The sequence below is a fragment of the Tenebrio molitor genome, chromosome 2 (genome assembly GCF_963966145.1).
Source record: "Tenebrio molitor chromosome 2, icTenMoli1.1, whole genome shotgun sequence".
NCBI classification, from domain to species: domain Eukaryota; kingdom Metazoa; phylum Arthropoda; class Insecta; order Coleoptera; family Tenebrionidae; genus Tenebrio; species Tenebrio molitor.
The window spans coordinates 31,326,548-31,353,566 of record NC_091047.1 but is presented as its reverse complement, the minus strand read 5'-3'; the positions used below and the strand labels follow the sequence as shown (position 1 = coordinate 31,353,566).

Here is a 27,019-nt window from a genome sequence, read left to right as displayed (position 1 = left end):
TACCTAGTCTGGGGCGCATGAGTTGTTGCTTCATTTTCTTCAAAATTCAGATGATTTTACAGATGTTATAATAAGTACATTTTCATTTATAAAGGATAGACATTTACAAAAAGTAGGTAACTTGGTATTGTTAACTTGTATAAACCTCGTGACAAATTAATCAAGGAAAGAAATAAAATCAACTTTTTTCATTAATAAGCAAACTTGTAACTATTAGTATTACTATAAGTTACTTTATAGTAGTTTTGTAAACATATAATTTTTGTGACCAAAAACATTAATTAATATCTACTGGTGTCAAATTATGTACATAGCCTTTGTTTTTTTAAATAGAAAGGCCCCATTTTAATTATAAATTTGGATTCTACGTTAAATTTTGAGTTTAGAACGTCCTTTTGTTAACACTTATCTGTCATCGTTTTTGACCCACGTCATCTTCTCTAAAAAGCAGGGTTACATGGCTTCATTAAAAAAATATATCTCCTGAACCATTGCAAATAAATAACTGTTTTTTTGTTTATCGAATTCCTGAAGGTTTGGTCGATCTTTTGCGCTATTAGTGACGTTTTTTTAATGTTTCATTCGCCGACTGCAATTTTCAAATTTATGTATTGCCGCCTACCCACACGAAGAGGGTACAAATTAACATTTGTGTAATTCTTATAGCTAGATATATCATTGTCAATGCTGGGAATATTGATGGTTTTATTCCAAACATTGGACGTATCTTTCGATCAAAAAAAAAATCTGGGGATTATCATTCTGAAATGAATGCTGAAACCTTTGAAGAGTGGTTGAAAGATATGTTACTTGCATTGGATAAACCATCATTAATTATTCTAGACAATGCCAGCTATCACAGTCGCCTACATGAAAAACAGCCAACAACAGCGTGGAGGAAGTCAGAGTTACAAAATTGGCTTCGAGAAAATAATATTTTGTACTCTGCCTTAGACACTAAAAATAGTTTGTTACAGATTTGTAGGGCAAATTACAGGGAGAAGGTGTGTGAGGTGGACTGCATAATTAGAGAAGCTGGTCATGAAGTACTGAGGTTGCCTCCATATCATTGCATGTTTAATCCTATTGAAATGGTATGGAGTCAGTCCAAACGTTTGTATGACAAGAAGTTCTCAAACCAAATGTAGACGTCGTCAGTGCCTGGAATATAGCGCTCAATAGTGTCACCAAGGAACAGTGGTCAAATTATTTTAGACACACAAATGGTTTGATTGAACATTATTGGGCAATGGAACAGCAACTTATTGCCAATCCTGTTAGTGAAATTGTGATAATACAAGTAAACATGTTTTGTCGTTATTTTATATTCCTGTCCCAAAACTATACCTACTTCATGTCAACTTCAGTTAATATTTTATTTATTTATTACGTTGACTACAGCTTCAGTTTATTTAATATAATAATTAACATGGTAGCCGTACCCACTTTCCGCTTAAAAAAAACTACAAACCAATAATAATTTCATTTTAAAACATTTATGTGACATAAAAAATTATTACATATCGTTGGTTTCGTTTGGTTTACTATTTCTGCAATTTAAATTTGAATTTTTGCGCGCTATTTTACTTTTTATCGCGTAGACACTTGTCTGTGTCTGTCTTCTGTCAAAAAACGTGCAATCTATCACCGTATGGAGTTTTTTTTATACCTGATTTTTTTTTAAATAAATTATTTTGAATAAAAAGGATTGGAAATAATGCGTTTGTTTTCATTCTATTCAGGAAATAATCAGCCGTATACCCCTCGTGCAAAATTTTAATATCGGCAAACTTTTTGCTAATGAACTCAAACATCCATAAATTATTCGGTCAGAAGACCCTCGACTTCGTCTCGTGTTCTTATTTGATAATAATTGGTCTTCTGACCTCATTTATGGATATTTTCGTTCATTAGCAAAAAATTTTCCGATAAAAAATTTTGCACTTGGGATATAATACGTAAGAATAATCTAAGTACAGGGTTATTCTAAATGATTGTAGTCGAAGTAGGCGTGAAAACTCAATGTAAAATTTATGGTTGCCGCTCCACATAAAAAAAACATCAAAATTATGTGAATAATTAAGTTAATAATTGAGTTAAATTGGGTGCAAAACAACTCAATATTTCTGGATTCAATCGTTAATTTAACAAAAATAAATAAAAACCTCATCATCGCACTTTTCACCTAAAAAATGACAGTGACAGCGACAAAACTGACAGTTCACATGAAAGCGGCAAAAATGTAATAACATGGGCATGGCCTACTTCGACTACAATCATTTAGAATAACCCTGTACATTATCCAAGTGAGAATAATTATTATAGTTCGTATTTTGTTTTAATTTTTCTTTAGTGACAACGTATTTTTCAATTTGGCAGTAAGTGTCATCAATTGTTGAACATGAACGAAAAACGATTCAGTGCGATAATATATTTTTTTTTGTATTTTTGATTTTGTACTCATGAAAAAATAATCCTACGAATACCCCTCGAGAGTGAGAATAAATTGAAAATGATTCTCCAGATTCTTTCTCAAACTTGTTGCCAGATGGCAAGAGACACGAGAGCCCGGAGGGCTCAAGTGGCTATTGCCTGGCAACAAGTTTTCGAAAATATGTCGAATTATTTTCAATTTATTCTCACTCTTGTGATATTATTACAGAAAATTTACTCGACATATTTCTAAACGTCAAAATTTAATAGGTTATTTTCATGCACTTGGGATATTATTGTTGAAAAAATGTATGCCAAAATGAAACGTTGTATTATAATAACCCAGGTATCGCCAGAGTCTTCCGCCAAAATTCAAACATTTGAATTATCGAAAGAAACCCGCGAAATTGAACAAAATGCATAAATTGGTGGGAGGACGCTTGTATTTATTTTTACGAATACACGAATAAATACATTCTCGTTTTCATTTACAGCGTTGGATGATCTGGAAAAAGATCGCTTAATAGCTTGAACTATTCAACGCACGCGCCTTCACATAGAACGAACAAGAGATACCTAGCAGTATAATAAATTGATCTACTAACCGCTGACAGAGAACAAAGAAAATATAAAACAAGTAAAATAACAACGGAACCTAAACCTGAACTTGTACCACAGTCAATAGATACGATTAAAATCACACAATAATAAAGTTGGTCGTTTTGTACAAAGTGTTCACCATTTAATAGCCATGGCGAGTTCTCTCAGCCTGATTGTCGACCCGAAAATCTTATCCCAGAACACGCTGCTTATTCCAAAACCTGAAAGGCTCACTCAGCCGAAATCTTTATTTTTTCGATTTACCTACCATTGTCATGATGTGCGAAATGGTGCTGATTGTGGTACCGCTTCAAATGGTAAAAATAACTGTCCTCTTTGGGTGCTCCATAATGCAAGTAAAAGTGAATCATGTCGTAGATGGCATAGCCTAGGCAAAGGCGAAATAAGCTTTGGGAAATTTTGTCAAATCAGGATACCTGTAAACACTCCGGCCATCACAAAACTGATGACGGATTCTGGAATGAATAGGGTGCAAATTTCATAGATGGCAAATCCAATAACAGCGGCTGGAACCGGGGGAAATACCAGTCTACGGGGGTCAAAAGGCACCTGTAATTACAGGATATTGTTTTAGTTCTACCAAAGTTTAAGATGGTGCACAAAATAAGTTAAATTTAAATCAATGACAAACCCGTAATTTCATATACCTACGCCGTGCCAAAACCAAATAACCACCATCTGTTGAATTAAGTTGGTGAAAATAAAATTACACTAAGTGTGCTGTAGTGACACAGTTTAAAATTTAAATTTAAATCGCCGGTACCGCCACAATAGCGCGCCAAAAACAAAAGTACTACCGGATAGACTAGGAACTAAGGGCGGGGTTAGTAACACGGCAGGTAGAGGGTAGATAGGGGGAGAGAGGCCACTTTTTTGGCGGATTCCAACGTGTGAGGGTTTTTTTGCTTTTGTTTTCGAAAAGAATCCACAGTGTTGAGAGCGATCCAAGACTTTGAAACCGTGAGTTGAACGAGAAATCAATCCCGCTACCGTCCCGTGTAGATATTTTGTGCCCCCTTTGGAGAATTAAACTTTTCAATTCACCCACGGAAAATTAACTCGCGTTCATGGCTTTTTTCGTTGATACCAGGACCACGTGGTAGAGGGTATGTTTGTAGATATAATTTTGTTGCATTCTATTTCTCTCGAGGAGCACCCAGTTGTTAATTTTAAGCGTTATCCCCTAAGTTTCTCCCGGAAGATGTAATTTTCAGGCAATCAATTAATTTCGCAAATTAGTAGCCATCGTCTGACTCAGGTGCGTCCATTTTTGCCACCATTTTCTAACGGCACTTTACCCGCCATTTTAGTTTAGCCCAGCCAGCGATTGTGGCATTGGTAATCACGTAGAGCAGGTGGTGTTATTTACGTTGTTAGAGGTCTTTCAACAACCCTCATGGGTTGTGAGTCATATCTGCGCAAACGACGAACATCGGTTATATTTTTGATATTTTAATCTTTGTTCTGTTAAATTAAACTCGGGTTTTCCATGTGTCGCTAAGTAAGCACCGTTAGGTTTCGGATGAGTCAGAGTTAGAATGTTGTAGGTATGACCCTATGGAAGCTAGGTGACATTCAGGATGTCATGGGGTTAGCTAGTAAAGTAACGTGGGGTCAACGGTTATTTAGCGGAGGCGGACCTAAGCCTTGCTCGATACGGGTGTGGGATGTTACTTGAAACCACCGGGTCGCTTCTATCACTCGTTATTTGTCGGTAAACATAGCCCGACGCGCGTTAACACTAGCATCTATAACCGTTGCTTGATCTCAGAACTCAGACGATTCAGCTTATTTGTTTCGTGATGACTTGGACCACAATGTATGATCCAATTTTTGTTGAATGCTCGAAGGACCAATCTTGATAGATGAATATGTTTGCGGCCACAATGGATGACCAGTTTTGTAGTTGAGGATCACAATGGATGACCAATGTTTTGCTTGATGTAGATCACAATGGATGATCCGGTTTCGTCGTTAATGTTTCGTGCGATTAGTTGAGGGTCACAATGGATGACCAAATTAAATATGTTTGTTGCTTTGAACTTCGTTTATTTGAACTCAACACTTAGTAGATACTAGGATACTACACAATGTCAACAAGAGTACACAATGAATTTACGAGAATGTTTGTAAGAATCGTGAGCAAGAATCATGACCAAGAATTCCATAAAATTTTGAATGTTCTTAGAATTTATAGTTTTATAGTGAGTGGGCGTTGCTTCCCCACCCCGCTGAGGCCCCATCGGCCGTACCATCCGCAACATTATTCTTCTGAGTCCCCTCGCGACTGAGGGTTTGTTACCACCAGCTTCTAAGCCCCCGACGGTGTACCTTGATCTTGTTAATTAAGCATAGGATTGTCATTAATCAAGTTGTAAAAGATGAGTAATATCTGGGATACGGTTTTGAAGAGGGTTTTTATTCGTCCCTGTCTGTGATAACTGCATTATAATTTGATTCCTTGTTTGTGCAAACTTTAACTTGTAATTTTTATTTGTCATTTACCCATTTCTGTTCGTTTTAAGTGTTGCCGCATTTATATTGTTGTTTGGCTTTACACTGGCCTCAGCTCGTTAATTTACTTTAATTCGTTAAACTTAATTCCCGTTATTTTGAATTCGTTCATTTGTCCGCCGGAAGTCAAAGTTGCTACAGGCATTTTTCAATAAAAGGTATTTGGCGTCCCTCACATGTGTGTTTTACTTTGCGGTACTCTTCCAACTGGAACCCTCATCGTTTGCATTCCGAACCTTTTCCGCCAAAAGAAAAACACAACGTATGGCCCTTCGCTTCGATGACGATCACCACCACACTTGTATCAGTTTTGCGCAGGTTCGAATATTTGGCGGAAAGAAGTAATGTATTAGATCATTACAGTGCTAATGGAATTTTGGGGATCTAGACCAATCAAATCTAAGTACACAACGTTTCCGGTTGATTTTTTGGGTAGAATGCAGTGTTGGTGGTATTTGGTTTTGGCAAAGACTATAGTTAAGCTATTAAAAACTATACTCCTAATGGAGTATAAAGCGCTTTCACGTTTCTTGGCCAATGATTAGTGTGGTTGAGTAGCTAGCCTAACGCACCCTCTGTCCCTCTATCCAGCTCAAGCCCATTTCCTCGTGTTCTCTTGTTGCGTTTTTACTCCAGCTGTTGAGGAGTTTACCCCTTTTTTCTTTTTCCCACCGGTTCATGTTCTAGTGCTTGTCTTACAATGTTTTCATTTGCCTTTATTAATGTATGTCCAATCCAATTCCATTTCCTTCGTTTTACTGTGGTTTTTATTGGTTCTTGCTTTGTTTTGTTCCACAATTCGATGTTGCTTATTTTATCTGGTCAGTGTATCTGTAGTATCGTTCTTAATAACTTATTTATGAAGGATTGCAATTTCTGTGTTGTCTCTTTATCAACTTTACAGGTTTCAGCACCGTACAGCAATACCTACGCTTTTAATTGTGCAGTTAAACATCTTGACTTTTATGTCTACCGGGACTATATTTGTTCTCCATATACCGCCCAATTGATTGAACGCCTGTTGTGCGTTACTTATCCTTGTTAGTACAGGGTTATTATAAATGATTGTAGATTGTAGTCGAAGCAGGCGATGCCCATGTTATGAAATTTTTGCCGTTTCCATGTGAACTGTTAATTTTTGTCGCTGTCGCTGTAATTTCTTAGGTGAAAAATGCAGTGGTGAGAATTTTACGTATTTTTTTTAAATTAACAATTTAAGGATGAACTGGGGTAACAATCTCAGCAAAAAGTTGCGGAATTCTTATAATGCTATGAAACGTTTATTACGAGAAATCAATATTTGAAAAAAAAGTTTTTAATTTTTGGAAACGAATTGTAATGAGTTGCAAGTAAATTTTGTGTTTATTTTCTTGATATTTAGATAATTACTTACATGTGATTTTACAATCTTTTGACTAAGACTGTACGTGAAAGTAAACAGAAGCACACTGAATTTCAATTTTCATTGATTTCTGTTAAAGTTCTTAACGTAACTGTAGTAAAATGTGCGATATGAGTGTAATGTTGCATACCGACATCAATTATATGCATTTTGCTCACTTTTATTGAAATTAAAACAGATACATAACCTCAAAAACCGTGTTTTTCCACATTTAATTAGCGATTACAAGGAAAATCCTCGACCAACTTTTTTTGTAAATTCATTAGAAAATTCTACGATATCGATACTTTATGTGTGAAAAATTTAAGAAAAATTGGCATTTTTGAAATATGGTTTTTATCAATTTTTATGCGACTATTGCTCGATTTCTCATAAGAACACTTGTAAAATATCCCGAAACTTTAAAAGGTAATAACTTTAAAATTCCTCGATCAATTTTTTTTTTTAATTTGGCATGGCCTACTTCAGAATGGACTATTGTACCAATTTTAAGCAATTTTCGCCATTTTTCAATGTTACTCCAGTTCATCCTTAATCCAAAAATATCGAGTTGTTTTGCAATCAATTCTAAAAATATTGAGTTGTTTTACACCCAATTTAACTTACACTGGTTGAATACAGTGTACTCATTTACGAGTATTCACATCTAGGTATTTGATATTTTTTACATGAAGCGGCAACCATAAATTTTACGTTCAATTTTTACGCCTAGGTACAGTTGCGGCCAAATAAAAGCGACCACTAAATTGATATTTTTGTCATCTTTATAAGTTTTGGTAATTCAGGCTTTTAAAATGAAAGTTTCTCGGGTAACAAGAGACCCATACCTGTGGCTCAACGTAACACTGACGGATTTGAAAAATAGTTTTTTATTACAATAGAAAAAATTGCTGCCCAGTTTTGTTTGGCCGCGACAGTACTATGTCGGACAAAAAATTTCGTCCACAACTGTCATTCCACTCACGTATGCTGTAAACCAGCCTTTAGGAACGAATAACCTCACTTCACATGTTGACATGTGTCAATCAAATTGCGTCTACATTCTTATGGGTGACAGTAATACATTTCAAATTTTAATTTGCAAACGGCAATCATAATGACAATAAAGGTTAAACTATATACACCCAATTTCAAATTTTGTGAAATGACAGGAAAAGGGTGGACGAAATTTTTTGGCCGGCTACAACCATTTATAATAACTCTGTATATCTGCCTTACTTTCCCCATTCTTTTCTATTACTGCTCCTAAATAATTTACTCTTTGGACCCCTTCGATGTTGATATTTCCTACCTGTCTTCGGGCTTCTACAGCTCATGATGACATACAACTGGATAAATAAAGAGCGATCAAATTAATTTGTAATCGAGTTAGCCATGAATCCGAAATCGTATGTCCTTACTTGAACTCCTCGCTCCAATAATTACAGCTTGAAAAATAGTTTAGATCTCGACATATTAATCGCAAAGGACATACGGATTCAAATCCATGGATGGCTCGATTACAAATTAATTTCATCGCTTGATACATTTTTTACCCTTGGAACGCACTTATTAACATATTGCCATAGCGATGTTAGATTGTTACTAAAGCTGGGACAAAAAAAAAAACAGATTGATCTAACATGCAATTATATCAACAAAAAACACAATAAATATTTGTATTAGCGGTGGAAAACGACGACGTGCAGAACAATAAGCACGTTTTTAATGATGAGATATTAGGTTAGAAATATGGGAATTAAGCGACACATTACCCAGGTGCTTACGTAATGAGATTGTTTAAAAAAAAAGTGACATAACGTGTCGGTGGAGATTGAAGTTGATATCACGACATACACACATACAGAAGCGATCAATACATACTTTGTGGTGAAGGCCGTGTATGGCAAAATGTACATAAATCATAGCTTTGGATTTTCCTGATGGTTCCATGTGGAAAACCCATCTATGTAAGCTATATTCGATTAATGTCCATAACAAGATTCCCGATATTACACTGAATACTGTTGGTAAAAAGGGAGAAGTATCTGAAACACAAGGTAGGTAGGTATGTACCTTGTAAAAAATAGCAATAATGCCAAGAGTGTTAATTTCAAATGTAAGATTAACATAATGTTTTACAAAAGGCAAAATTTGTGTGTATTAGGCATTCACGATCTTTTTGGGACCGAGTTGGCTATGATTTTTTCTTTTCATGTTGGACTAACTGACTCAGTGATGCAACGGATGCAATTTTTTTTTTCTGTTAGTGTCTGTTTGACATTTTCTTGCCACCGGATTGCCAGATGTATTATTTTAATATTCGTAAGAAACTAAATGAAGTATGTAAAAATAATTTAAATTTCCGTCAAAGGAACAGTCAAAATTGCCAAAATAATTTTGTACGATAAAAAATTTCTATTAAACGATTTAATTTAATTTAAAAAGGACAGATCAGATTTAAGAGATCCGGCAACAATGTACCTATTCAGAAAATATAACCCTAAACTGAAAACAACCTAACCTAACACAAAAAGTGTAAATTTAGTTATTACTGAGGTACTGCCAACAAAATCACTATACGGTCATAGCCAACTCGGTCCCAAAAAGATCGTGAATGCCTTATACGTATCCTTTGTTCGCTTATAATTAGAAAACTACGAGTATTCAACACATTTTGATTGGTTTTTTACAATTACATAAAGTGTCTTTAACTTCAGTTTTGTAAACAACCATTTCACCATCACTGCAAAGAGAAAGAGAAAGTTTTGAAAGCAAGTGTACACTGCTGTGCAGAAAAATCGCGTACAGTTGCGGAATTAAAATTTCGGGCAGTAGGTATTTTTCTGTCACTTCAACAAAATCTCTGTAAACCACCTTTCATCTTTTACTGTCATCATGACTGACATTCAAAAATTAAATTTTTCTGGTTATAGTGTTGCCGTTATAACTTTTTATCTGCTCCGCCCACTAAAATTGACCAATCAGAATCAAAGCCAGATTCAATCTGTACAACTTTTCATCACATTTGTCACGTAATAAAGTTAAGGTTAGAATTTTGCTGTCAAGTCCACAATTATTGTTTTAGGTTCTAAAAAATAAAATGTCATTAAGACAATTCGAATCTCAGATATTTTTACCACAGTATACCTTCTAAGCAGTAGTCTCACTCGACGTCGGCACTTTGATGTTTTCTGAAACCGTTGTGCTTTCGCGCAAGTTACTGCGCAATGAATTTAACAGGCGTTTTACATGAAATTAAACGTTGCGGACAGGAATTTAAATCGGGGGTATTGGATCTCTTATGCCCAGTAACTAGCGCGGACTTACAACTGAATACAAATATTTTGCGGAGTGCGACTACTGCTTAGCAGGTATACTGTGTTTTTACTGTGTAAATCAGATCGTCTTAACAACCTATTTGATTGGTAACTAAGAAAATGAAATGGGCGGGGCAGATAAAATGTTACGTTATCCTTAGTATAGTCATGCAGTCAGTTTTTGAAATTTGAGTTTTAAGTTAATTGCAAGTGTAATAAAATTATCGCTGTGATATGTTGCCTATCCGTTATTTTATTACACAAATCACAATTTTTGAATGCAAATAATATGTAAGTCAAAAAGACAAAAACATGACAAGAGTAAAAAATTAGGTTAGGTAGATATTAATGTAAACGTTGTCTTAGTGCTTGTTCACAATGGACATAAGCCCAAGAAGTAAGAACTACATAACAGATACGTAATTCATAAAGATGAACAAAGTAAAATGACTTCTCAACTTTACTGCTACCTTTTTGTCCAAGTTTCATTAATTCATTATATTCATATAATCTATTCATTTTGATTGTGACCACTCCCTAGTAACTTTTCAGTTGCTAGGTTATTGATAGGGTATTTTAGATAACACTAAATCCAGTCGCAGTTGGCAACTCTCGGAGGCGCCATTTTGACAGAAACGTCACGCTCACAGAAGACAGAACGGAGAACGACTTGCGCAAACGTTTTTCGACGTACACTGTGCGCATATCTATAAAATTTAGTTTTGGTACAAAATTTTAGAATTCAAAAAGAAAATGCCACGTCGTCTGCTCAAAGTTGGGACCAAACGGTTAATATTGACTTGTTTCGAGACATTTATTGAAGCCAACGGGAAAACAACTCACAACGACGAACATCACCAATAAAGTTAACTCTATTTGTGGTTTTTTGTTGTACATTTTGGCTAGTAAAGTCCTCGTCTAGAAATAGTCAATTCTGACTTAAATTGTAAATCATTTTACAATAGCACAGCAATATAACAACAATAAATAATTTCTAATTTTATTGCCTCTTTGTCGTGCAGTGCCGACTCAAGGAAGGGCAAGCATCAGGTATATTTAGCAACCCCTACTAAGAGAAAATGTACCTAAAGCATTGGTTCAAGAAATTTTGTCTTTAGTTGTCGATTGATTTTCGTACACTGCGAATAGAAATATTTTGAATTCGCCACAATAAAAAGAGTGTATTTTTCAACTTATAACCTGTGTTTAAATATGTGGCGTCCTTTTGAAGAGAACTGCGAGGAGGAGGAGATGGTCGACGTTGAAACAATTTTTGATAATAACGAGGAAAATGAAGGTAAAAAAATATATAGATAAGGGTGTATATTTTAATTCCAAATTATAGCAACGGTACCTGTAATTTTTACAGTAGGACTGAAAAAGAAACGTCTACAAAAATTTATTAGAATCGGGGGATGTAAAGCTGTCGGTAAAGAAACAGCCCGATTAACGGGAGTCAACGAAACCACCGTTTCAAAAATTTTGATGAGGATGACGAAGAATTTTTTGAAGAAATCGAAAAGAAAAAAATTAATTAACGTTTGTGCATGTATTTTATTTGTTTAATAATTTACCTACTTATAAATTTATTCTGTTTCAGTTGTTTTTTTTTTGTGGTTTTGTTAGGGGTTGGGATTCGGTTACGTTTTTCGATGCGTAACAAATTAAGTAATTCCGAAATTATTATTAAAAAATAATAAGAAAGTGAGTGTGAGAACACAGCAAAAAGAAATATTTACCTGATGTTTGTCCTTCCTTGAGTCGGTACTGCAGAATAAAGGGGCAATAAAATTAGGGGGTATAATGGAATAATTTATGGTAGTTATAAGATGGTTGGCTGTCCTATTGTAAAATGATTTACAATCTAAGTCAAAATTGACTATTTCTTGAGGAGGACTTTAAGTGTTGTAGTTTGATACCTTCTGCCTTTTCATCCCCTGTAAATAATTTTTTTGAACTTTCTGTTTGATTAGTTTTTATCTGAAAATATTTGTATTAATCAATGCTAATTGAAAGTTCTGATTAGTGATTAGGATTACCTTTAGTAGGTAATCCCCAGGCATTTTTCGCGGTTGTCTTACTGCCAAATAACCATTTCCTTCGTTCTTCATTAATATCGAGAATTGCATGAGGTGATTTCGAAGTTTTTACGTTAAATAATCTGTATCTGGATATAACCCCACTTTTCAACAGACGTGATTACAGAATCAGACAGACGTTTTTAGTTTCTCCTACTTCAAATATTGATTTCCGTTATTAATATTGATCACCGCCGTCTTGATGATTGACATATTTCACTATACATCTGCCTGGGCGAAGCTTTAGTGCCTGTGATCTCCACGGCGCCACTTTAGGGGGGACTGTCACTAAATAATCATAACCTCATAAACAAATGTAATGAATTCGGTGAAGTTGTCAAAATGCAGTGTCAAAGACTCAAAGAGTGTCGCAGTTTAAAAGTAGCTTTAATGACAACAATTTTATTAATTTTGTTGATGCTAGTTCTGCGTGGTGTTTCTGGTTTTTAGCATTTTGCTGTTAGTGTTTATGAACTGGCTTTTTTATCATATTAGAACTGATATTGCGGTAAATGCAGCAACAACAAATTCCGGTAGTTGTAATGTTGTAAACCTATTTCTAGATTAATATTAAAATTATAATCTCATTCTTGGATTTGCAGTACCTACATTATTTCCTGAGCGGGTCATTTCAGAGAAAGATGGGTCCACAACAAAACAATTATCTATATTTGCTTAATTAATCCGTGCCATTCTTGGTGGAAATGAGTGGAAAGGATATTTTACGTTTTGTACAGTTTTGAATATAATATCATTTTGGGCAAATTATTATTCTATGAATTTGCACTCGCCACTGACCTAGATATTTTCAAAAAACGCGGCGCCGAAACTTTGTCCCTCCCGCACAACCGAACCAGTGCGCAACATTTTGCTTTTGCCATTTAGAATATCCAAACTGTAATTACAATTAAAGTAATGTATCATTTATCACTGGACAACTACGCATGACTGCATGCATCATGCAGATACATGTGTGTGGACTGCATGTCAAAATTGTCACGATGCACATGACTATCTGATAGCATGACAGTTAGTTGCTAACAGCAACCCCCGAAATCAACCCTAAACGTCAGAATCATGAGAACATAGGATTTTTCGGTCTACGCCCAGGCCGCTATAGACACTCTGACTATCTAGCAGGTCGTGATATTGATAAATACATTTATTTCATACTGTCCGGTAGATGCTCGATTGCATCATCAATTTGAGTCCGGTAGGTGAGTTATAACAGTATCAGAGCCGGAAAGTGTCACTTAGCAACACCTACCGGACTGTTTTCCTTTTATCCATCAAATCTGACATTTGAAAAGTGAAAAAGTCAAAAAATATTCGATCTAGAAAAACAATAGCAACGGCCGTTGCCACAGGAAAAAAGGTGATGCTATTTTCACAATATAATGTGATTTTTTAATTTTTGAAATAAAATGATGATGCACAAGAGACTTCCAGTATGAAACAAAATACATTACGATATACATCCGGTAGTACTTGTAACAGGTACTCGTTTAGACATTCTAGACTCGGCTCCTAACGTCGCCTCGTCCATAATGTCTAACTCGTACTGTTACAAGTAACCTACCGGACTTACTATAAAATCATTGCTTTACTACCATGGTCAAGTTTTGACAATTCTGACATTTTCACATCATGTTCACACCACACAAATATTTGGTGTAAAACGTATGCAGCACACAGCTAAACAACGCCTACTATGTTTTTCGTTGTAGTCACAATCAAAGTGAATAGATTTTTTTTATTACATGTACAGTCGATGGACAAATAAAACTGGGACAAAAATGACAATCACATTAGTCAAAATTTACAAATTTGCATCGTTTAATTACGGCTTTATCACAAATAGGTTAACTTTGGTATGACATATTGTATAGACACTGACAAATATATTGACAATTCAATGGTCTGATTTACACAGATTAAATTTTAAGTGTCCCAGTTTTATTTGTCCACCGACCGTACCTATCTCTTTGTAATGCTAATAAGGCTACTTCGTTGTGTCTACGTTTTAATAAACATAAACTAAGTAAGAATGTTTGTTGCTGTTTTTATGACCACTAAGTACCTAGTGGTCATAAAAACAGCAACAAATATTCTGTATGTAGATATAATAATTGAAATTACTTTTTCGGCCTCCCAATCTGGGAAATATAGCGTTACCTTACATTTTAGGTCAAGGGAGCTGCGATTTCCCGAACGATGTCAAAAATTTCTAGTGGAGTGTGGGAGCAAAATCTGGTGGAGTACGGAAAAGATGTGCGGACACTGTTAATTTATTCTTTTCATAGTTACTTTAAAGTTAAAGTGTCCATACGCTACTTTAATTTAGTGTAAAAAACACATTTCCCTGCATAATTTTACCGATAAATATGTTTGTTTAATTTATATTGACCATTTAATAATCATAATCGTAACGGGGAAAATACAACCTATCGGGTTGGCAGCTGTATATGTCAAAAAGTTTGACAATTGTAATTTCGTAAATTATCTGCAAAATTGCGCAATAAAACAAAACCACAGAAGTTGATCTATGGTCTTAAAAACGTTTTATGTAGATATAGTGTTCCCATTTCTAATTTGGTTTTACTACCAGCCCTGTTGTCAGAGAGTTAAATACCCCGACAATAGGCAACTACCGGTATAAATCCTAGGACTGTAAAAGAAGGTCTGTTATCTGTTGTCTGACCAGGCTACAATATCTTCACGTATATTGCCAAAACCACAACCCCAGCCCCTAATAATTACAATTGGACTGCCATAAAACCAAATTATAAATGGGAAAACTATACCTACTTTATCCAGTACTAGCTGTTCGTGCCAAAGTGCAACTGGAACATTCTATAACCTCAGTACTGCTCGTCAAATGTTAGATGGCCGCTGAGATTCGGATGCGCAATGGTAACGGTAGGAGTGGGGACGTCATTTGTTCGAGCGTCGCAGCAGTGGAAACACTGGTACACTCCAAACCATGGCTTTTAAAAGCACAGTGAAACATATTTATCGCGGAATCAGGTGATTCAAAATCAAAGAAATTCCTTTTCGAGAGGATTTCCCTTGCCATTCAACGTGGAAACGCTGCAAGCATTCGGGGCACTTTTCCAGATTCCGCAATATTATCGGAAATGTTTGTATTAAATATAAAACAAAAATGTTATGTAATTATGTTATTAATATTTTAAATTTAGACGATTGATATGACATTATGAATTAGGTATATGGAATAATGTCTTTGATTTCGTAATACATAACAGTTTATTAAAATAATGAATAATTCTTTGTGCCTCATCTTACCGTATTCGAATTCTGGGAAATTGTTTACGGCATTATGTAAAAGCGGCTGAAGCGCTGCGAATAACGAACATCTGTTTGTAATTATTGTAATTTAAGCGAACGGTCCAATCGACTCGTCCACCGACAAAATAGCAAGAACAGAACAGGTACTTCAATAAAATTTACAGTGCTTTATGATTTTGAAATTTAAGGAGACGTAATTATCAAAATGTACAACGTGTGTTAACAATAAGAGCAACTTTATGGGTGTCATTTTCTAAAAAGGAGAAATGTAAAAATTACTATGCCGTCGGAAATTTAGTGGGAAAGGTACCTATTTATTATTATTTAGGTAATAAAAATTGCAGATCACAAATACGTTGAAGACTCGCAATACGTCAGTAGATTACAGCTACAGGATTAAAATCTCATCGACAACGCGGAGTTAGAACAAGTCGATTTCTGTATCTGAGTGTACTTTTCAGAATTATACCCCACTTTACCGCTTCACCTTGTCGCATCTCGGTTCCACATCTTGCATCGCACTCCCTCTTCTGCGCATCCTTAGCGGCTATCTAAGATTTGACGAGCAGTATGTCTTGTATTCACTTGCAGAGGTTATTCGTTTTTACCAGGAAGTACCTACATGACATTTGTAACATTATTAACATAATTTATTTTGTAAAATTACAATTATTATAAACATTAATGTTACAATGCTCCACTTTAGAGAACAATCCAGGAATGATTTGGTTACTGTCAATTCCATTATTTCCGAGTTGGACGTCAATATACAGGGTGATTCACGTAGCGCATTCGTTAGAAAATTTCTGATTTCACAAAATCATATTAATACGAAAATTAGTAGCCGACTGCTGCAAGTTCAAATAAAATATTTTCAAAATGGTAACGCTTCCGGAAATATAGGAAATCGACGCCATCTTTGTTTTTTTAAATGGAAAGACCCCATTTTGATTTCACATTTGGATTCTACGTTAAATTTCGAGTTTAGAACGTCATTCTGTTAACACTTATCTATCATCGTTTTTGACCTATGTCATTTTTTTCGCAAAAGGGCGGGGTTGCACAGCTTCATTAAAAAAATTATAACTCCTGAACTATCGGAAATAAATAATTTATTTTTATTTTACTGACTTGGCCACTTTTTTATGCTAATAGCGACATTTTTTTATATTTCATACGCCTACTGTAATTTTTTAAAATTGATAATCAAAAAATGTAAAAACTTCATTTTTTTAAATAGCAACTACCATTTCTGACACTAGTGTAACTTTTCGACTTCCTCGATTTTCCTCGATGATTTTTTTTTCTCCCTCATTTGGTGTATTGTTCGTTGCCGCATTCCCTCGGATGTTATTTTTGCGGAAAAATACGAAACAAAAATAATGAGAAAAGAAACATTTATGGATCCTACGTTGTGTTTTATTGTTCATTTTGTTTAATTGGGTTCTAACGAGAGGCCGTACCTTCGGAAGGTTTTTTCCAAATAGAATTAAAACGGTTGAGCACACTTCACTTAAATTTTATTTAACAAATAATCGAGTGTGGTGGTGTTTGGTCCCAACAAATTATAGAAATAAATAAATGAATTTAATAACAGAAGTTGGTGGAAATTTGACCCAATGAAATTTGACTCTCGGCCCACGAATTGAGATCTGACTCATGAATAAATGCCTAAGCTGGGCAAATATATGAGTTTATGGCGCGAACAGCATTATACGAGTTTGAGATGCGAACTATGTGATCCGATTTAGATTACAATTATTTCCCCAATTAAATTTAACCCGACGCGATGCCCTGGAATCTCATAGATCACCCCGGTCTACTCCGGTGGTCGAAAATAAAAGGGAAAAAGGTTCTAACAGGGCCAAAGGGTACCTCTCTTCACGTGTCAGCTGGCCTAGTTTGGTCGCTGGCCCCCTTGGGGGTGACGCGGCTAATTTTGTGCTCTTACGCCGGACCACAGCTTATTGAGTGCGACGGACACTGGCGGTAGCTTCCCGAACTCGAGAATCCAAGACATAAATAATGAATGGAAATGTTTTATGATAATTGCATACTAATTCCCCTTGACAAGAGCACGTTTCCCCAATCAGTAAATGCAAGAAGATCACATACTTCGCGGTAAAGAAATTAATATAAGATTCTAAAGAGTCACGTGGTCATCAAAGCTCAAAGAAAATAATATAATCTTTACTTTAGAATGATAAAGAACTAAATGCTGTTTGACTAATTAAATCGCGACTACAAATAATGTACAAGAATTAGAGAAATAATTTACCTTGTGAATGTAAAGAACGTGGTCACAAAATGGCTGCTGGAAGTACTGAACGTACCTCCGGCTACTTTGGAGATCAAACCCCGAGTGAATCAAAAAAGCCCTCTTTCCCGTCCCGCAATCGGTTTTATCATTTCTGGCGCACCCCACTTTCGCAACCCCTACTTGACCAAAGTGACCAATCAGCTCGGTACTACTTTACGCCGACCGCGACACCCTTTTGATATCTCTAGAACTTTTGAAATTACAGTTTCCGTTTTCCACCATTAATTTAAATGTTTAAATTTAGACTTCTGTTAGGACCAGACCGAATGTACATAATTTGTTGTTGAATTAGAACTCTGAAAAAGAACATTAAATTACTGACTCTATACAATAATAAACCAACCATCAAGAAACAAACACAATCTAAAAAATGGAACAAACAGAATTAACAGGAACACTGAATTACCGACTCTATACAATAACAAAAATCAGCACCAAGAATCAAACATAATTAAAATGAAATACACATAATTAAAATGAGACAAACAGAATTAAAATGAAACAAACATAATTAAATTAATCAAACATAATTAAAATGAAACAAACAGAATTAAAATGAAACAAACAGAATTACAATGAAACAAATTAACCTTATTTTGAAACCTAAATTGGGCTTGAAACGCTGTTGCGTAATTGTCATGTCATGCAACTAAATTCCGTTGATCTGCTACTTCTAAAAATTGTTCTACATTGGTTTGATTCCCCAAAACCGTTCTAATTAATAATTACTTCGTAAATTTCATTCTCTCTCTCTCACTCACACGTCTGATTTCTACGACTACCTGGCTTTACCGTTACCCGGTCCTCTGTGTTTTCTACCGACTCCCTTTCTACTTTGCTTTGTTACTTTTCTAACTAAAAGTGCAAATGATTCTAGTTCTTTTCTACGATAAAGCGCTCTGTTTTTAATTTGCAATTCTCGCCCTTTAATTACAAATATGCCACAAATTTTAGGTAAATTAACCTAATGAACATTAATTTTGTTGTTCTCTCAATTTGAAACCTGCTAACATCAAATTCATTAATTCAATTATCCCCTGATTTTAACTGGACCACCCAAATTGTCGAACATGTAATTACAATAAATTTATTGCAACGCTTCCTTTCCCCTGAACACTTGTTCCCCTTGGGCTATGTTTTGCCCCGGACGCGTACCTGCATTTTCAAAGAAAGGTTGGCAGATTTCACTTGAGGAGTGTGGTGCCACTCTTGTGAACAAACTGTAGGGATGGGACATCGAACACAAACATCGATGTTCAATATCGGTGTTGACATCGGTAGGGACCATCGATGGGTAGGAAACATCGAACAAAAAACATCGATATTTTGAAACATCGATGGTATTAAAAATTGGGGTGAAAATAGTCATTTGAACATATTACATTAATAAGTTGATAAAAAACATGTTTAAAGTACAAAAAGTAAAATATCAAAAAATTAAAATTAGGTAGCTAGGTATCCAACTAGAATTACGAAAATTATAGGTTCCAAAAACTTTTATCAATAGATTGCAAAAATAATAAAATTGACAACAAGAAGTCTTTCACTTCTGTTCTGTTCACTTTCAACCCTTTCAACTCAGACTCAGAATGAAACGCAAAAGTAAATGTGATGGCAGCGCCGCAGCGGAAACCGATCAACCGATCCCGATCTGCGAAGTCAGGGCCAAATATACACGTGCACTTCCCAGAAGGGCCGTTCCCGTCATCTCTTGGAAACTATATTCCTGTTTTTTTTTGTCGATGTTCGATGTTTTATTACGAACATCGATAAAATATTGACGTTTGAAAAAGAATACCATCGATGTCAAAATATCGAAGATTGAAATCAAAACATCGATGTTCGGCTAACATCGATGTATATCGCCCATCCCTAAACAAAGCAACAATAAAATCTACAACTGACCAGCATTTCCGTCGCAAATGAACGGTATTTAAAATATTTCGTTGAAATTATTTTAAAATTAAAATTCTTAATTTATCGAACCTATTCGGACCGTTACAATATAAATGTAAAATTTAATTTTAAGGCCACTTTTATTAACATTGTGTATGCCTATTTGCAGCGGTTTTATTTGTGTTTTATTTGAATTTTTATTCAAAAATAGCATTGCAATATGTAAATAGTAGATAACAAAAAAATAATTAAAAAAGCAAATTAACAAAAAAATACGGGGTCATTATAAATGATTGTCTCATCGCAGTAGGCGTTGGTGACGTAGTAGCAAGCTTTATAACATGAGTGAGACTAGCATCGCCGATAGGTAGCGCTGCTGGCGGCACTGTAAATTTGTCTACTAGTTTGTCTAACGTTGCGAAGCTAGTGGCACATCCCAAATTTGTGTGGGTTTTCAACGCCAACTGCGATGGGACAATCATTTATAATGATCCTGTATTTTAATGTAAATGTGTGCACCATTTTCATTGAAAATATTTTTTTGTTAATTTGCTAATTTTTTATTATTTCGTTGTTAGCTACTGTTTATTGCTTGCGATTTTTGAATAAAAATTCAAATAAAACAATTGCTTGATAAAAAAGGATGTTTTATTCAAAAAATCGAAATTGCACCAAAACGGCTGGGAATAGGCCTACACAATGTTAATAAAAGTAGGCTCAGAATTAAATTTTACATTTATATCTAGTGTCAGAAATGGTAGTTGCCATTTAAAAAAATTAAGTTTTCGACATTTTTTGATTACCAATTTTGAAAAATTGCAGTAGGCGTATGAAACATAAAAAAATGTTACTAATGGCGAAAAATATCGGCAAGGCCTTTAGGAATTCTATTAAAAAAAATCAATTATTTAATTCCAATGGTTCAGGAGTTATAAATTTTTTAATGAAGCCCTGCAACCTCGTTTTTTCCAAAAAAAGATGACAGATAAGTGTATTATAATGTAAGGGCTTTTTCCGAATTTCACAAAATCTTGTGTGCAATTCGATAGGAAAAGCCTTTTTTTTCGTCTGACGTCTAGAATAGAAAAAGTCGCTTTTCCTATCTCATTGCACAAATAGCTATTTCCATCGAAAAACTGTGAAAAAAAATTAAAACATCCAAGGAAAATTTTACAAAAATTCGTAACAAGTGACCAGCGCAAGCGTTTGTAAATAGTAAGTATGAATTTTATTTGCAAAGGTTTAAAAAGCGGTTGTAGATAAAATTGTGTTTGTATTTCGTGCGCAAGTGATTATTTTCTTGACGCATTCGAATTCTCGTGGGCCAACAAAAAACACTCATTTTGCGCACTTAATACAAAAATAACTATTTTTATCACCAAAACTTGGAAAAAACATTAAAAGCACCTCGCACATTATGTAGGCACAAAAATTGTAAATTTCATCAAACTTCTAGACAACTGTGCCTTATAGTAAGGTACAGTTCACATGGCGTAGGAAAAATATCATGCGTTCAAATGAAAACTTTTTGTCATGCATTCGTGTGATTTCTATACATATCTCACCCATGCTGAGTGTGTGTAATATAGGCTCGTTATGTAACATTTTATTATAACTCACTTTGTGTATTATCTTTATTTTCTATGATCACACTCGTTTCCATCAAGTCGCAAAGTATTGATATGTATGTATTACACTGAACTGAAGTTGTCAAATTATGAAACCAAAATGATAATTGATAAGTATAAAATTCGTACCGTTTTTTTATGTAAGTGAAAAAAGAAGGCTGTTTCAAAATTCAAAATATGACAACTATAATGACACTATTTTAATTCAAAATTTCAAGAATTAATTTAATTTATAATTCATAAAATTGCAAAATGTTTTTAACTGAAAAATATTCACCAGATTCAAAAACATCTTTACATTTAAATCAGTACAGCCTGAACATACAAAAATATCTTATTTTTGAAATAAATGACAAAGAGAATTTTTTGTTTTTTTACGAGTTCTTTCACGAGTCGCCTCATCGCGTACAAAGATTCCGTTATCATCAGTAATTTAAACAGTAGATGGACTTACCTCCGGTGAGTTGTACATATTTCCTTGTGCCGTGTACCATAAGACAGACGATAATGGGTACCCAAACCAGCGGTACCACGTACCACGGCGTTAACGTCAAACTTTCCAGAATGGGATTATCGAACAATCTCAATTTTTTGTCGACAGGTGACACAACCCATTCGCTGTATCGGGTCCCCAACTTGGCCACTTGGCTCAGCATGGGTCTGTCCCAATCGACCAGCACCTGAAAGCCTCAATTTAATTACACCACAGACAAACCTGAAATCTAATACTTCTAAGTCTTCCTGATCACCTTCGCTACTAGTGTCGCGTCCTCCCACCCGGTACTCTCTCAACAAGTAATAAGCGGCCTTGGCATGCTGAGTTTGATGCATCCTCTGGGTCACTTCCTTCTTTTCGCAGGGCGTGATATAGTTAATGCCACCCGGATGGCGGTTCAAGAACTCGAAGATGTTGTAGGCGTTACCGGAATACTTCACTTCGAACTTTTTATCCTCCATTTCGTTGGCACTGTGGAAACGAAAATCGAAGTCAATTAATTAATGCGTTTCTGGTTGGGGTTCTTTTTCTGGAAGTTGGCAAACAATCAATCGACAATTGCGCCCTTAACTGATGAGTTAAGTAAAATCGATGACCTACGCTCCAATCCCTTTTTAAGTAAACTACACTGTTATGATTGTTGTTACGTTACAAGTCTTGTAGAAGTGTTTTTCAGGACATTTTATGTTTATTTGTGTAGTTTACGTTAATTTTTTTTAAATATTTATGACTTAGATAGGTAAAAGATAACAGCGTAAATACCGTGAGATCATTTAAATTTATAATTTATAATTGTCAAAGTGACGCTTCAAAATTCAATAAAAAATATGAAGCGGCGAGTTGGTTGTAGCCAAGCCGGTTGTTCGATACAACTACCGGGTGATCAAGAAGAAGAAGAAGAAGAAGAAGAAGAAGAAGAAGAAGTTGGCAATAACAACTAAGAACATTTTTTTATTCGGTTATATACAACACTGCAACCGGATATGTTTTGTGGGTTCATTTGACAGATATCTAACGTAGCATTAACAACGACAAAATGGTAGGTTATGACAGTAAAAATTAACGGCAAAAAGAAATCAAAGTTGAAATTCGGAATAATAATTTAAAAATTAACTAAAGGAAATTCTCGAAGTGCTCCCCATTTTGCTCTAAACATAAATTAACTCCTCTTCTCCTGAACAATTCCCCAGCACGTTTAATTTAATTTGAAATGTCAAGTTTGACTTGTCACTGATGCGGTTGTCAGTGTGAAGCCATCAACAACCAGAAGTTACTCCAGTTGTACCATTTAAAAATAAAATTCAGTATCACCAACTTAAACAGTCCTTCTTGATCACTCCGTATTATAGATTTGTCAACAAGAAATGACTCTATTATTTATGGATATTCGTTACTAGGTTGCCAAAAATTTGGTTAGGTTGGAGGCTATGTGTTTTCTGATGACAAACAAAAGATATCCGAACCATGTCAAAAATTTAGGCAGCGAATTCCTTGTAACAGTTGCAAATGGCTGTATTTCTCGTTAAGGTGTTTTTGCGTTTCACAATCAGTTTTGGTTTCTGGCGGCGTATTTAGTTGGACTTGCGCAAACAAAATAGGTTAAGACAGAGAAAGACGGATAATAGAGATAGACTGTGTAGTATACAGGGTGTCTCAGCTAAGACTTTCGAGCCTAATAACTCAGTTATTTTCCATCGGATTTTTGTGAAATTTAAAATGCAGATATTTTAGACGGTGAAGAATAAAATGCCATTAATGCAATCACCCAAGTCTTAAAACCGTAATTTTTACATACCTTCTTAAAATGTTGAATCAATTAAGATTTACATAAAAAATTGATCGTCAATAAAAAATGCTGTAGGGAAAAACTCGTCCTTGAAAGACGTCTGGTTTGCAAGAAAAAAGCAAAAAACTTTGTTAAACGCGCAATTTTGCAAAATTTTTTTCATCCCTTTTCGCAGAAGCGCAGATGACACATTTGACGGTTATCTTGCTAACCTTACAAACACGATCGGGATATTTTAGCAAGGTAATTTAGTTCACGTACGCTTCCTGTATCTTCAAATAAATTGACGACTCTCTTAACCTTACATTTTGTAAAGCCTACATTTGGATAGTGTTCCACGAGAAAACGAATTGTGTTATTGAAGTTCTTACGACACTCTCCATAGGCAATTTTTTTTCCTTTTTCAACAATATTGAAATTTCTGCCGCTGTAGTCTATTTTTAGAGTATTTTCAAATTTTTTTCACAATTTGACGTTTCTAATAAAGCGCGTCCAATTGTCACAGACTTTAAAGGGTATACAAAATGTTGTTTGGCAATTAATTATCAATTGTTTCAAAAGGTAACTGCTCAAATACCTTCAGATCTTACATTAAATTTTTAACGACAAAATCTAATCTTTTCGTTGAATCAGACAAGCGATTTACTTAATTGTTTGTGTAGACCCTTATTTTTTAATGTTTAACAATCTAATAATAATCGCGCATAATTTTCGATAAAGGAAACATGTGTTAAAATTACATTTTTTAACTTGAGGTAATTTTATTATTACTAATTGAACCTTCACGGTCTAAAATATCTGCATTTTAAATTTCATAAAAATCCGTTGGCAAATAACCGAGTTATTTATTATTATTAGGCTCGAAAATCTTAGCTGAGACACCCTGTATATACCATTCACGATGTTTTGGCATAAGGGGAGGCTATGATTTCATTTTTCTGTCACCTCTGCTGTCACTAAAGTGCCTGACATGCGGACCTATCAAAATGAACGTAACATGTTGCAGAATTTACCGTAATCATAATTACCCGATTTTAAAACGTATTGATGGTGTTTGTACTTAGTAGAGTGCAGAACATATTTTCAGTAAGTTACAATGAAGTCAAGTTCTTTTTGTGTATAAATTGAATCGTATAGTGAAGGAAGAAACAACGATCCAATTGAAACGGCACAGGGGTTTTGTAAGACCTTGTATAACTTCGCAACCCTCGTTTAAAGACAGAGTTGTGAATTTATGGCTTGAGTCTATTTTGAAATATACTCCTGAAATGTGGTAACATTTTTGTAGATATTGTGAAGAACTTAGTTCGGAAGATTGGGCAAAATTAATGGGAAATCTTTCATTTGAAAACGTTCCTCCTTTAACAATTTCATTAGAAGAATCTGGACTCGGAATCTGATTGGGATTTTGATACAGAGGTAATGATGATTCAGAATTTTCTAATGAAATATCGAAGTTGAATAGTTTTTTTTGTTCTTTTTTGTCATGGACGATGGGTGTAAATATCTTCCAGAAAGAATCGAATAAAATAAGGTTTAATAAGTACGTACAAGATTTTATACAATCTAAAGTCCATTCATTTTGTATTGTAATTTTATTTTTTGGCTTTGTAATTATGTTTTGTAAATAGTGACATGCAGGTAAACACCGTAAATGTTGAATTGAGCATTGCTAAATCACATTATGTTGGTTATATGCATGTCACTATTTACAAAACATAATTACAGTGCCAAAATTTAAATTATTTGACCTTGAAAAGTTCAATACAAAATGAATGGACTTTAGTTACAGGAATTTTTTGGTTAAAATCAAAAATTCATTGAGAAGTTACAAAGTGGTTGATTAAGACACTGTATAGGTGGGTTATCTAAGTGGTGCATAAATTAACAGGAGCCACTTCGTCTTTCGGTCCCGGTCCCTACTATTCTGTAGTCTATTCAAGTCAGTTTCCTGTTTTGTTAAATTGGATTAAAAATGTGTGAGTAGGTATTGTTCTATTGCAAACTAGTAAAACTGACAACAATGCATTAGACAATGACACAGTTTATAACCTCAAACTTAGAAAAACATAACCTAATTCAGCAGGCAGCTTTACTACCAACTTAAATGCACTTTTTCCATGGTCTCCCCTTATGCCAAAACATAGTGAATGGTCTATAGATGATGAGAGTGTTAAGGAAGATAGAAGGGCATAAGATTGAAGGTGTGAATAAGAATCTTTATACATGTTCTGATCCAGCAAGATAATACATACCTACGATTATGTAGGTACTTATTTACGTTTTCTATTTCTTCTTCTACTGAGCGATCCATTGAATTTGTTATTAAAGCTGGCGGCTGAACAGTCCGGATTGTTACCGGTAACAGGGTTGCTCAGTTTCGGGAGAGTAATTTTAATTTATAACGTAACATTACGTAAAAAAACAATGTTGCTAGCTATTCCATTTCATTTTTTTTTTGTAGTTCCATCTTTTGGGCAAATGTGGAAAAGTGAATTTAATTTTTGTAGCCAGTCTGTAGGTGTTATACAGGATGTTTCTGAAATACGTGTGTTAATTTTAACCAGTGAAAGAACTTGCCAATTTATGAAATTTTTCTCTATGACATTTTGTAAAATTCGTAAAAGTATTCCAAAATTTTTTGCCCCGTAATTTTTACCAAACGAGTCGTTTTGTGTGATTAACTACAGTATTGCCGTTATAACTTTTTATCTGCTCCGCCCACATAAATTGACCAATGAGAATCAAAGCCAGCTTCAATCTGTATAATTTTTCATCACATTTGCCCCGTAAATAACTTAAGGTTAGAATTTTGCTCTCAAGTCCCCAATTATTGTTTTAGATTTAAAAAAATAAAATGTCATTAAGACAATTCGAATGTCAGAATTTTTTTCTGTGTAAATCAGATCGTCATTTATTTGATTGGTAACTAAGAAAATGTAATGGGCGGAGCAGATAAAATGTTACGCTGTCCTTAGTATATGTAGTTTCTGTTTTTTGTAACCATGAGAATCTAAATTTTGATTATTTATTTTTTTCTATAACAATGGAACTTTTTAACAAAGCTCTGTTTCTATCACAACAGAAAATTTTCGCCCGTACCCATAGGCGGATATACACTTTGATGGTTAATTTATTCCAAATTTTAAATCAATTTGTATTGCTTTTTCGTAAAAATGTTATAGAGAAAAGTTCCATGATTTGGCGCGTTCTTCCACTGGTTAAAATTAACACACG

General features: G+C 34.7%; 1 protein-coding gene across 1 annotated transcript; it reads right to left on the bottom strand.

Moving 5' to 3' along the window:
- Positions 1-2,720: 2,720 nt before the first annotated feature.
- On the bottom strand, positions 2,721-22,698 carry LOC138123042 (fatty acid 2-hydroxylase-like). Its single transcript, XM_069037555.1, has 6 exons — positions 22,230-22,698; positions 21,955-22,180; positions 8,834-8,997; positions 3,471-3,603; positions 3,302-3,421; positions 2,721-3,254 (listed from the first exon to the last, which is right to left on the bottom strand). Exons 1-6 carry the CDS (start codon positions 22,455-22,457, stop codon positions 3,169-3,171), a joined length of 957 nt encoding a protein of 318 aa, XP_068893656.1. The 5' UTR covers positions 22,458-22,698; the 3' UTR covers positions 2,721-3,168.
- Positions 22,699-27,019: the final 4,321 nt, after the last annotated feature.

What these genes read in the sequence shown, in the direction of transcription:
- LOC138123042 (XM_069037555.1), bottom strand. Translation starts at nt 22,457, where the DNA reads ATGGAGGATAAAAAGTTCGAAGTGAAGTATTCCGGTAACGCCTACAAC. An exon ending in GTGATCAGGAAGACTTAGAA is followed by an intron (nt 22,181 to 22,229) that starts GTATTAGATTTC and finishes TGAGGCTTTCAG; the next exon opens with GTGCTGGTCGATTGGGACAG. An exon ending in GATGGCCGGAGTGTTTACAG is followed by an intron (nt 3,422 to 3,470) that starts GTATCCTGATTT and finishes GCCTTTGCCTAG; the next exon opens with GCTATGCCATCTACGACATG.